The sequence below is a fragment of the Sinocyclocheilus rhinocerous genome, unplaced genomic scaffold, assembly GCF_001515625.1.
Source record: "Sinocyclocheilus rhinocerous isolate Xijiao unplaced genomic scaffold, SAMN03320098_v1.1 scaffold706, whole genome shotgun sequence".
Taxonomy (NCBI): domain Eukaryota; kingdom Metazoa; phylum Chordata; class Actinopteri; order Cypriniformes; family Cyprinidae; genus Sinocyclocheilus; species Sinocyclocheilus rhinocerous.
In genome coordinates this window covers 384,226-396,453 of record NW_015632479.1, presented here as the reverse complement: position 1 = coordinate 396,453, position 12,228 = coordinate 384,226, and the positions used below count along the sequence as shown (strand labels likewise).

Genomic DNA, 12,228 nt, shown 5'->3' with positions numbered 1-12,228 from the left:
TTTTTCTCAAAATTGACTTTGCTGACTCTATCGACTTCAAACAGGTGCAGCTCAGTCATTTTTCATCCGATTTCAACAAATCATTCTGAAGGTCTTTTACAGGAAAATGTGAAAAGATTGCTCATTGTGACTGATTTTGCAAGCACAGATCACATATATAATGTTAAAATAAATTTGTCATCAGTACGTGCTTCTGAAATTAAACTCCATGTTCATAAATGGTCTTACAAATGTAGGGATGCTGCGTTTTTGGAGTTGAAAGTTCCAGGGCCTAATTAAATTGAAATTAAAGTCAATATATAGAGACGAGCATATGTAGTGCCCCCAAAACATACTTGGACATTTAAGCTACAAATGTTTGAATTTCAATCCATTGAAAGCTGTGTCTGCAAACAAATGCTAAACTATGTTTGCATTGACTTTTAACTGGTGTCAATGTGATTTTAGTGCATGAAATCTCACAGTTCAACATGATCCAGCAGCATTTGACAAGTGTCCAAATCTCAAGTTTGAACGGTATATCTGCATTCGTTCTGTTTTCTTTTGATGTTTTGTATCTAATCCAGTGATATTCATGCATTGAGTCTGGCTGAAGTGTCCAAGTTTTTGGGATGAACACACAGTCCCATCACAGCGTGTGTGTGTTTGCATTACGTTATGTTACGTCTCCTTCATGCCATCGTAGGTTATTAATATCTGGCTTTGTGTGGACACCGTTCTGTGTAAGTGTTGTCCTTGTCAGAGTAGAAGTGGACTTGAATCGATCTGAACGAGATGCACTGCATTTCTCTACAGGCGACGTGTGAACGAGGCTTCGCCGCCATGGAAGAGTCTCACCAGAAAGTGATCGATGAGCTGCAGAAAAAGCACCAGCGGGAACTGGAGAAACTGCAGGAGGAGAAGGAGCGACTGCTGGCGGAGGAGACCGCAGCCACCATCTCTGGTTAGTGAGGACGAAACCTTACCTGTTACTCCGCATTGGCTTATTAGGTTTGCATTGAAATTTTATGAAGTAAATGCTTAAATTTTTTGTAGTCTGTCTCTAAATGTTTGTATCTCGGGGAGACGTCGCCCTTTTAGGGGTATAAATCAAGATATAAAAATATATACATAGACTCAGATATATACAGAGATAGATTTTTGTAATCTTGACAAAAAACACATACTGTATCGTTGGAAAGGTCTGACAGTCAAGGTGCCATATTTGGTAACTGTTTGGTAATAGAAGTGATGTTGTGACAGAAATTGTCAATAAAAAAACAATAGAGTTTGGGTGTCACCCAGTGGTTATTTTCGGTATAGTGGCCAAACAAAATCTCACAATTTTTGTGATATCAACTTCAAATTTGGAACATAACTTTGTTAGACATATGGCTTTGATTTTATAGCAATTTTAGATTGCAACATATTTTATTACATATTTATTTTATATACAATAAAAAAAAAATAGTATATTGCATTATCTTTACTGTAAACTTAAACTTCTATAACTTTTTATACTTTCTTTTTTTTAAATGCATTCACTTCAGCAATAATCTGCTGTGTGTTTTCTTTAAAAATAGACCAACCTTAGGTCTGTATTCCAAAGCGTTCAGGAATTACAACCATGTTATAACAAGCATTGATAAACAAGTGTTCGGTTTCCAGTGAATTTAGCGATATAAACATTAAAATCCAAAATAAGAGTCAAGTTTTGGGAAAAAACAAAAAAATCACCAGTCAAAAATGACCTGCCTTTTAAAAATAGCTTGTAAATCTCTCATTATGCTATCATCAATATTTTTATCAGCTTGTTTATTTCAATTAACACAGGTTTTGTAAGTATATTGCATTATCTTTACTGTAAACTTAAACTTCTATAACTTTTTATACTTTCTTTTTTTTAAATGCATTCACTTCAGCAATAATCTGCTGTGTGTTTTCTTTAAAAATAGACCAACCTTAGGTCTGTATTCCAAAGCGTTCAGGAATTACAACCATGTTATAACAAGCATTGATAAACAAGTGTTCGGTTTCCAGTGAATTTAGCGATATAAACATTAAAATCCAAAATAAGAGTCATGTTTTGAAAAAAAAATAATAATAATCACCAGTCAAAAATGACCTGCCTTTTAAAAATTGCTTGTAAATCTCTCATTATGCTATCATCAATATTTTTATCAACTTGTTTATTTCAATTAACACAGGTTTTGTATTTCTTTTTGGAGCTGATTGATTGCCTCATTGATCTGAGCTGATGTTTGTGAGTGAATAAAGCATTATTTGTGGATAATTTCGGCAATATTCACTCAAAAACTGAGGACAACCAGTTCCAGAAAGAAACACAAAACCTGTGCTGATTGAAAGAAGCAAAGTTGATAATGTTAATAATACAGCATAATCTCAATGAAAATGTCATAATTATAAATGCATATAGACACAAACGTAGAATAACCTTTTTTTCCCTGTTTTTAAGACCCATTACTAATAAACAGTGTTTTTAATGTTTTTCTTTGATTAGCTATCGAAGCAATGAAGAATGCACATCGGTCGGAGCTTGAGCGGGAGCTGGAGAAAACGCGCAAGGCCAACAGCAACACAGAAAACGCAGACATCGAGGAAATCCACAAACAGCACGAGTCAGTTGCTACTCCTTTAACGCCATTTCAGCCTCGTAATGCAGTAAAATGCAGCGCAGCCGCACCTTTGCATTCTTTCGGGAAGTAAACAGCTGTCTCTTCAGATTTAATTGCTTGAAACAAGTTTACACGGCCACACCTCCCATCTCGCTTTTGTGGCACATTTCTTGTAACATCACTGTTAAAGCTGCGATATGCAAATAAGACTTGCAAATAATACTGCTTTAATTGGAGTGGATAAAACGCAGCCAAGATGCCAAATTTGGAGTGATTGCACAGTTTCTTTCTTTGTGCACATGCTCGTAATCTGCCCTCAAGCTCTTGGCTGTACTTCTGTCTAGACATAAAGGCCTTGCTCTTTTATCATCACTCTAAACTGAAAGGAAAAACGCATGTGCATTTGTGTTGCAGGGAAGAGCTGATGTCGTACCAGAGGGAGATCGAGGTGTTGTCGGAGCAGTACTCGCAGAAGTGCTTAGAAAACGCTCATCTGGCCCAAGCGCTGGAGGCCGAGAGACAGGCGCTCCGACAGTGCCAGCGGGAGAACCAGGAGCTCAATGCACACAACCAGGTGACCGCTGCTAACCTCAGTGACCAATATTATAATTCGTCCACAATATTTCTTCACTTAGGGCCCTATGATGCCAAATTTTGAATGAATAAATCCAAAGTAGGTCAGTGCACTTCAGTCAGATGGCGATATGGACTGGTGTCTGTAAATATTCAACTGCAAAAAGACTATTTAAATTGAAATCCTGCGTGTTCTGCGTGTTGCTGTGTGAGTGAATGAATGCGATGTCGTCTGCCGTCTCACTAAATGAGGACGTAGATACATGAACACATTTGACTGTTTCATTTGAGAAAAACTACCGGCACATCATACACACACACACAAAACTCTTCACGGCAAAATAAAAGTTGGGTTAACTTGAAATTGTGACAGAAATATATTGTATAGTAGAATGTGCACTACCAGTCGAAAGTTTTGGAACAGTAAGATTTTTTATGTTTTTTACAGAATTCTCTTCTGCTCATCAAGCCTGCATTTATTTGATCAGAAATACAGAAAAACAGTAAAATTGTGAAATATTTTTACTATTTAAACGGCTGTTTTCTGTGTGAATATCTGTTAAAGTGTAATTTATTTCTGTGATGCGCAGCTGTATTTTCAGCATCATTACTCCAGTCTTCAGTGTCACATGATCTTCAGAAATCATTCTAATATGCTGATTTGCTGCTCAAGAAACAAGATTATTATTATTATTATTTGAAACAGTTGAGTAAATTTTTTTCAGGATTCTTTGATGAATATAAAGATCCAAAGATCAGCATTTATCTGAAAAGGTTAAAAAGGTTTTGTAACATTATACACTATAGCATTCAAAAGCTTGTTTAACAATTAACCTGTTGTGCAGCACTTTGTTTGCAGAAAAAAAAATGGGAGAGGTTTAATTTTCATTTGATTAAAAGATAAATTATTGATAATTATTGTTTCATGCTATCATTTGATTACCAGAAAAAAATGCATAACATAGAATTTAAAAAAAAAATATATATATTTTGATTATTAAATTTGTTTAAAAAATATGGCAGAATTTGAGAAGAAAATGTGATTTTTGTTAAACTTTTAATAAATTGTCATTAACTTGTGTAAATTTCATGGTTTCAATTAATTAGACATGCTTTTTAACCAATCAAATGTAATTTAACCATTAAAACAAAGTTATAAAAATTAAAATAGAGGAAAAATAGTCTAGAAAAATTAAAACTGATTTCATAGGGCCCTATTCACTGAGAAAAACAAGACAATAACTAAATAAACAGTTTTGAAAGATGAAAAGGTCATCATATTTTCTGCTTTCTTTGTGAATGAATAAAAATTTGGAGACGATTTGGAATGAGAACTGAATTGAGTTCTCTTTCGCACTTGAACGGACAAATTCGCACAAAATGATGACTGTTTTGGCGAGTATTCACATGAACACAGTGGGTTAAGTATTAAGTGAATGTAAGCAGCTGTGAGAATATCAGAAGTGTGTCAGTATATTGGATGCGTGCATTAGGTCTTAAAGACACAGAAGCCTAATAAACCTGATTAATGTTAATCAAACAACAAAAGACAAGCTCTTTAGTAGTTTTAATAAGGATGAAATCGAAACTAAATGGTCAGCATGACCTTAGCGCAACTGAATCGACTTCAGACGCACAGAAGGCTTGATTTGGTCTGTTTGTCTGTCGTGCAGGAGCTGAACAACCGTCTGGCGGCTGAGATCACGAAGATGCGCTCGATGGCGAGCGAGGACGGCGGGGACGCTGGCGGGGGCATGCAGGGGAAGGAGCTGTACGAGCTGGAGGTCTGCTGCTTCCCTTCATGCCTCGCTCGTTCTCCACAGCATGCTGCGAATGAGAAGCTGATCACGCTTGTCTTCACAGGTGATGCGGAGGGTGAAGGAGTCAGAAGTGCAGTATCTGAAGCAGGAGATTAACTCTTTAAAAGATGAGCTTCAGACTGCCCACAGAGTAAGTGCTGCACCTTCATTGTGAGGAGTTTTAAAATCAAGATTTTGAGACCTTTTCCAATACCTTTTTTCTTAATTAAACGGGCTGCGACACACAAGTTTAAAAAGATGTTTTATTTAGCAAATGCATATGCATTGCATTTGGTTTATGCACTAATATTGCATCAATACATATGTTTATATTTGATTTTGCAGATGTGATAAAGCAAAAAACATAATTGTGCTGCTACTAGAAAAATGTATATACATTGAAAGCGTTAATGCTCTTAGTCTTTCCTTCTCGTGACGAGCAGCCCAGAGAGCGTGCGAGTTGAATTAAATTCCAAATACAGTTTGTGTAACTAAAATACCAATAATAATATATGCATTATGCGGGACTTTTAATTATAAACATGCCCGAATACACTGGGACTCTTATTTTGAAATGCCAGTATTACTACTTCATTGCTACAGTATAAATACCGTAAGATAAACACTGGCGTAATTCATTGTCTGAACGATCAAAATCAGCTGCTTGACATAAATGTGTAATATTCGTTGATTGAATTCGAACTGAACTTGCAGCACTCGTATTTATTTAATTAAATCATTGTATTTTGTTTAATAAGTTTAATCATCACATTAGTAGGGTATTCCCATTCCTGAATTATTTTGGATGCAGAAAAACTACAATTTTAATCAATATTTTTTTATAGAGTATATACAAAGTTTAGTCTTTTTGTTCTAAATTGAATTTTATGAAATGTGTGTATTTATTGTATTGTTTATTGAATGTTGTATCTGCCATATAATAGCCTGTGAAGCTGACATGGCAATTTAAATACAACAAACGATTTTTGTACCCAAATATATGACCTCCTAAAATGACTATAATTTTGATCAAACTGAATTTTAACGCTTTTTAAAGGACCCCGTTGTAAGAATGTGCGATGATTAATGTGCCGTGTCTCTTTATAGGATAAAAAATATGCAACGGATAAATACAAGGACATCTACACGGAGCTGAGCATCGTACGGGCCAAAGCGGAGCGCGATCTGAGCCGCCTGCGCGAGCAGCTGCAGCAGGCCCATGATGCACTGGGGCAACCCGCGCTGGAGGACGTGGAGCGCGGTGGATACGGTACGAGCCTCGCCTCGAGATCAACCCACGCTCAGATGCATTCACCTGCACGTTATGAACCGGCTGGCTGTCGTGTCTTTCAGATATCATGAAGTCAAAGAGCAACCCTGACATTTTAAAGATGGCGGCCGCCGCGGCCAAACGCTCCGAACGCACCATGAGGTCAAAGGTAGGTTTCCAGTTCAGCCTTCTGATGTTGAATAAGAGTTAGTTAAGCCCACACTGCCACCCTCAGGCCAACACGTTATTGCCTTTAACCACAAATACAGCGGACTGTGCTTGTGAACAGTCAGGAGCTGAACTCTGTGTGTGTGCTGTGTTTTCTTGCACAGGAGAAAGCCTGGTAGGTAGCGGTAAGAAAATGTGTGTGTGTGTGTGTGTGTGTGTGTGTGTGTGTGCTTCCTCCGTTTTCCCCAGTCTGTGAGTCGTGTAGGGGTGACCCCGAATAGTCGGAAGATTCGATGCTTCGATAGGAGGAGCCTGATTCGATGCCAATCTCACAGTCAAATATTCGCAGAGGTGTTATGATCGTGCCATTTTGGCTATCTGGGGGTGCTCAAATGTCTGATTTCACACAGAACTACCGGTTTTCTCCCAATAAGTTAATATACAGCCTATTACGATAATGTTGTAAATAAGAATCTGAAAAGAAAGAAGCTTTAAATAAATATTAAAATGTGCGTGAATAAATCCAACCACCCCTATAGATTTAAGTTTCACTTTCCATGATCTGGGCGGCAGGGATTTAAAACGTTAACAAGACTCAAACTGACACAGACAGAGTGAAAGACTGGATTTGTTCGATCAGGACGGCGCGGCCAAACGCTCCGAACGCACCATGAGGTCAAAGGTAGGTTTCCAGTTCAGCCTTCTGATGTTGAATAAGAGTTAGTTAAGCCCACACTGCCACCCTCAGGCCAACACGTTATTGCCTTTAACCACAAATACAGCGGACTGTGCTTGTGAACAGTCAGGAGCTGAACTCTGTGTGTGTGCTGTGTTTTCTTGCACAGGAGAAAGCCTGGTAGGTAGCGGTAAGAAAATGTGTGTGTGTGTGTGTGTGTGTGTGTGTGTGTGTGCTTCCTCCGTTTTCCCCAGTCTGTGAGTCGTGTAGGGGTGACCCCGAATAGTCGGAAGATTCGATGCTTCGATAGGAGGAGCCTGATTCGATGCCAATCTCACAGTCAAATATTCGCAGAGGTGTTATGATCGTGCCATTTTGGCTATCTGGGGGTGCTCAAATGTCTGATTTCACACAGAACTACCGGTTTTCTCCCAATAAGTTAATATACAGCCTATTACGATAATGTTGTAAATAAGAATCTGAAAAGAAAGAAGCTTTAAATAAATATTAAAATGTGCGTGAATAAATCCAACCACCCCTATAGATTTAAGTTTCACTTTCCATGATCTGGGCGGCAGGGATTTAAAACGTTAACAAGACTCAAACTGACACAGACAGAGTGAAAGACTGGATTTGTTCGATCAGGTGGGGTACAAGTGATTTCAAAACATGTCAGCCGGTTTATATATATCGTGTATATATTATTTATCTCGTATATGATGCATTGGTTGAGTCGAGCGCTTCATTGTAGTACTACGGTGATTATCTCTTCAGTTGGGGGTGCTCAAATGTCTGATTTCACACAGAACTACCGGTTTTCTCCCAATAAGTTAATATACAGCCTATTACGATAATGTTGTAAATAAGAATCTGAAAAGAAAGAAGCTTTAAATAAATATTAAATAAAACGCTGTGAATTTTTAGAGTTTAGTTGCCGTGTTTCTGCACGTTGTTGCGTGAAGAACGCGTCCGCAAAAGGAGTTCATTCAGAGCCACAGACACGTTCATGTGCATTCGGAGCATTTTGTGCAGGTAGCCTATAAGTCGTAATATTAACGTTATGTTGTATAAATAACAAAGCGAATTCTATATGAGATAAATGATTAGTTAAATCCCAGCTGCTTCACTCTACTGGTCATCTTCAGCATGCGCAGCTCAAAACAGAAATGCAGAACATTAATAACTACTGTCATATACATAACGTTATAAAGAGAGCACTGCTGTAAAAAATTTTGTGAATTTTTAGGGTTTCGCTGACGTTTAACTATCTTTTAATCGAAACATAACATTATTTACCCCGTCTGTATCTGCGAGGCGTCCGTTACACATTTTCCCTGAGTGTTAACTTCAGTAATTATGACTGAATGTCTGACTTGACTCTTGATAATGTATTTTGCCCCGCCCCCAAAACATATGATTCGACTATCAGTCGACTATCGGCAAGATTCGAAAATTCCGATTCGACTATGAAAATCCTTAGTCGGGGACCCCTCCAGAGTTGTGACATGCCAAAGACTAAACCCCAAGACCTTTGAGTTCTCAGTTTAGGTAAAAGCCCTTGGAAGGGAGCGAGTGCATCATTCAGACGGGTTCATGCTAGGGCTGGGCGATAAACCCTATCTTATTGAGGTCATGATAAAACGATAAAAAGCTCTCTATGTTTTTTCTGGATCTGGATCAGTGCATGTCTCTAATAACCTGCATGAACTTCATCTCCAGAGCTGCTCTGCAGCTTTACAGCGTTTACTTTGAGGAAAACTACAGTGATGGGCGCTTTTAAACTCTGCTTCATGAAGCTGCGAAACCTTTGCGAATCGTTTGTTTCGCACCAGTGATTCGGAGTGTGTATCAAACCGCCAGAGTCACGTGATTTCAGGAAATGAGGCTTCAGCGTGTCTATGGTTTTTGCCTGATCTTGGATCAGTTTTATAAATTTGTAGACATTTGTTTTAATGTCATTGAGACATTTGGGACAGTGGACCACAAATCCAGTCATAAGGGTAATTTTTTTGAAATTGAGATTTATGCATCGGCTGAAAGCTGAATAAATAAGCTTTCCATTGATGTATGGTTTGTTAGGATAGGACAATATTTGGCCGAGATACAACTATTTGAAAATCTGGAATCTGAGGGTGCAAAAAAATCTAAATATTGAGAAAATCATCTTTAAAGTTGTTCAAATTAAGTTCTTAGCAATGCATATTACTAATCAAAAATTCGGTTTTGATATATTTACGGTAGGAAATTTACAAAATATCTTCATGGAACATGATCTTTACTTAATATCCTAATGATTTTTGGCATAAAAGAAAAATGTATAATTTTGACCCATACAATGTATTGTTGGCTATTGCTACAAATATACCCCAGCGACTTAACACTGCTTTTGTGCTCCAAAGGAGGAATGCTAGTTAGCTGAGCCATCCATAGAGCAAACAAATAAAAGAACATATTATACAGACACATATTTAATGGTATTAGATATTAGGTTAATATACTTTAAATAAAACTTTTGCTGTGGGTTTGTCGAAGCTTACACAGTTCTGAGCAGCGTGAGGAGTTGTGTGCGCTTCGAAATAGTGAATCGTTTTGCGAAGCAATTGGTTCAGTTGATTCAATGCTTCTAAAAGGTTTGGTTCAGTTGATTCACTAAAATGAACTTCTCAAAGCTGTTATTAATTAACGAACATTATACAATCATGATATTTACTTGATGTAATTCATACTGTTCTGTTGTGCAGCGTCTCATTTGACAAAAAAATAAAAATGCAATGTTTTTTTTGTAAATTAGTTATATTTTCATTTGTTTAGCATTTAAAAAATTTATTAAATTGTTAGTTTTATTAATTAATATCATTACACACCATTTTTGGTGATAAATGTGTATAAAATCATACAACACAGAATCCAGAAAAAAATTAAATGGACAAATTAAACTGGTTTCATGGGGCTCTAAATGAAAGCAATCTTAGTTAAATTGTGAACAAACTATTTTTAATTCTCTCTGAAGGTCTAACACACGTGGAAGCATTTATTTCCCCATTAATGCTAATCAATATCAATATTGTTTGATATGCAATAAAATATCGTAATGTTTTGGTCATATCGCCCAGCTCTAGTGCCTGCATTACTTTCTGCGGCTGTGCATGTGATCCTCAGCTGAATGTTCATCAGACGAGCGTCTCACGGACTCGAGGGCATTTCTACATTCATATTTCACACAGATGCACGTGTCTGCGGGTTTGTGTTTGTTGGTGGCACACCTGGAACTTTTGAACACTTGTTGTTGCGTTCACTGGTTTAAATGCGATGAAAAGGCCGGGATTTTTTGTTGGGGTTTCTTATTTAAGGTCTTAAATCAGAGCTGGAAGTCTTAAACTCATGGCATTAAATATTGCATGCACTGCAAAAAAAAAATGAATCTCTTCCTCAGTATTGTTGTCCTGTTTTTCAATACAAAAATCTAAACATTCTTAAATCAAGATACATTTACTGGAGATGCAAAAGAAACTTGTGAAGCCTGTGAAATTGATCCAAATTGAGTTTATGCTTAAAACAAGAACAAATAGCCGTCAATGCGGTATGAAAACTTGGCATTATTATTTTTTTGACCCCATTGACAGATGCATGTTTTAATCGAGCTTGCTTCATTTTGATCAGTTTCACAGAAAACAACACATAATGTCATTTTGCATCTCCAGTAAATCTGTCTTGATTTAAGAAAGTTTAGATATTTGCTCTGGAAAACAGGACATCTTTTTTTTTTTTTTTGGTAAAATGAATTAAAAAGTAATGGAGATGCGCTAAAAGCTGTATTTTCAAACTAACTTACAGTGCATTGCATGCAATAAATTACATGCATGTCCCTAGACACTTACACTTACGGATCATATCAGTGTGTTGTGTTCCCTTCAGCTTGTTCCTTATGTTTTCTTTGCTTCTTAAAGTTTGACATTGACCTTCATAAGCCCTGTTTGATGTACATGCTCTCGGAGATCCTTTCTAATGTCTCTCTGTTTGCGTCTCCAGAGTCTGAAGGAAGGTCTGACGGCGGAGCAGAGACTTCACCTGCTCGACAACAAGGACACGAAGGACTTCTGACACGGCCTCGCTGCATGCTAATTAAGAGTATTTTAGCCCAGTAATTAATCACTTAGAGACACACTGGTCACAGCGTATATTAAACATGGTATGAAGTTTGAGTTTTATGTCTATAGTCATGCACTTCAGTTACTGTGACGTTATTGGTTTGTTTGCATTTGCATTGTCTTAATGTAAATACTTCGTTTTTAATGAAGCATCTATCATGCGTACACTAAACACGACTGTGTAAGCTACTGTTTTAACTCTTTAGTTTGTGTGAGTGTTTCTCGACACTACAGACTGCTCGCGTGTGACGCTAGATGAGCTGGGTTTGCACATTCCCTCCGGCTCTTTATTGTTAAAATAGCTGCATTTAGTCGAGGCTTGCATCATCACCCGCTGACCTTCTGCGGCGTCTCCGGATGCTCGAAACAAAGGAGCATTTCTGATGACCGTAAAACACACGGGAACAGACCTGGGAGGGTCGACAGAATATTAACAAGTTTATATAAGCTTGCCGTTATAATTAATGGGAGTTTTGTTTTTTTTCGAGCTGATGAAGTCTGTGGTGTCGTTCAGTGGCAGTCCTTTGTATTTATTTAAATGTTATGAATTTTTTGTCTCACATTTCCATTCGTCTATACATTATTGTAAATATACCGCAAATGTACACGAACTGACAACAGGTTTATTAGCAATAAATATTTTTGCACCCTCTTTTGCACGGATTGGTCTGTCATTTATTTATTTATTTATATCGCAGGCTTTCTTAAATCAGAGTCGTGGCATTAAATGTTGCATGCATTGCTAAAAATTTGTATCTTCAGTATTTTTTATTTTTTTTTTAAATTTCAAAGTTTTCAAAAATCAATGCGTTTGCTGGAGATGCAAAACGAAGGAAGTCTTGCTTTCTGAGAAATTCAACTAAATAAAGTGAGTTTGAGCAAATATCCGTCAAAGGGAATACATTTACTTTTTTTCCGTTTGAATTAAGTTTTGCAAATTAAATTTTTTTTTTTTTTTTTTTTTTTTTTCTGAGCCCAT

General features: G+C 37.1%; 1 protein-coding gene across 1 annotated transcript in view; it reads left to right on the top strand.

Moving 5' to 3' along the window:
* The window catches only part of LOC107742590 (myosin phosphatase Rho-interacting protein-like), a 26,914-nt gene extending 15,013 nt beyond the window's left edge, over positions 1-11,901 (top strand). Inside the window, exons 9-15 of the mRNA XM_016555633.1 lie at positions 2,501-2,618; positions 3,030-3,189; positions 4,862-4,972; positions 5,052-5,138; positions 6,095-6,257; positions 6,341-6,426; positions 11,131-11,901. Of these exons, the coding sequence (XP_016411119.1) occupies positions 2,501-2,618; positions 3,030-3,189; positions 4,862-4,972; positions 5,052-5,138; positions 6,095-6,257; positions 6,341-6,426; positions 11,131-11,202 (797 nt within the window). The 3' untranslated portion in view covers positions 11,203-11,901. The remainder of the gene's footprint in view (positions 1-2,500; positions 2,619-3,029; positions 3,190-4,861; positions 4,973-5,051; positions 5,139-6,094; positions 6,258-6,340; positions 6,427-11,130) is intronic.
* The last annotated feature ends 327 nt before the right edge of the window (positions 11,902-12,228 follow it).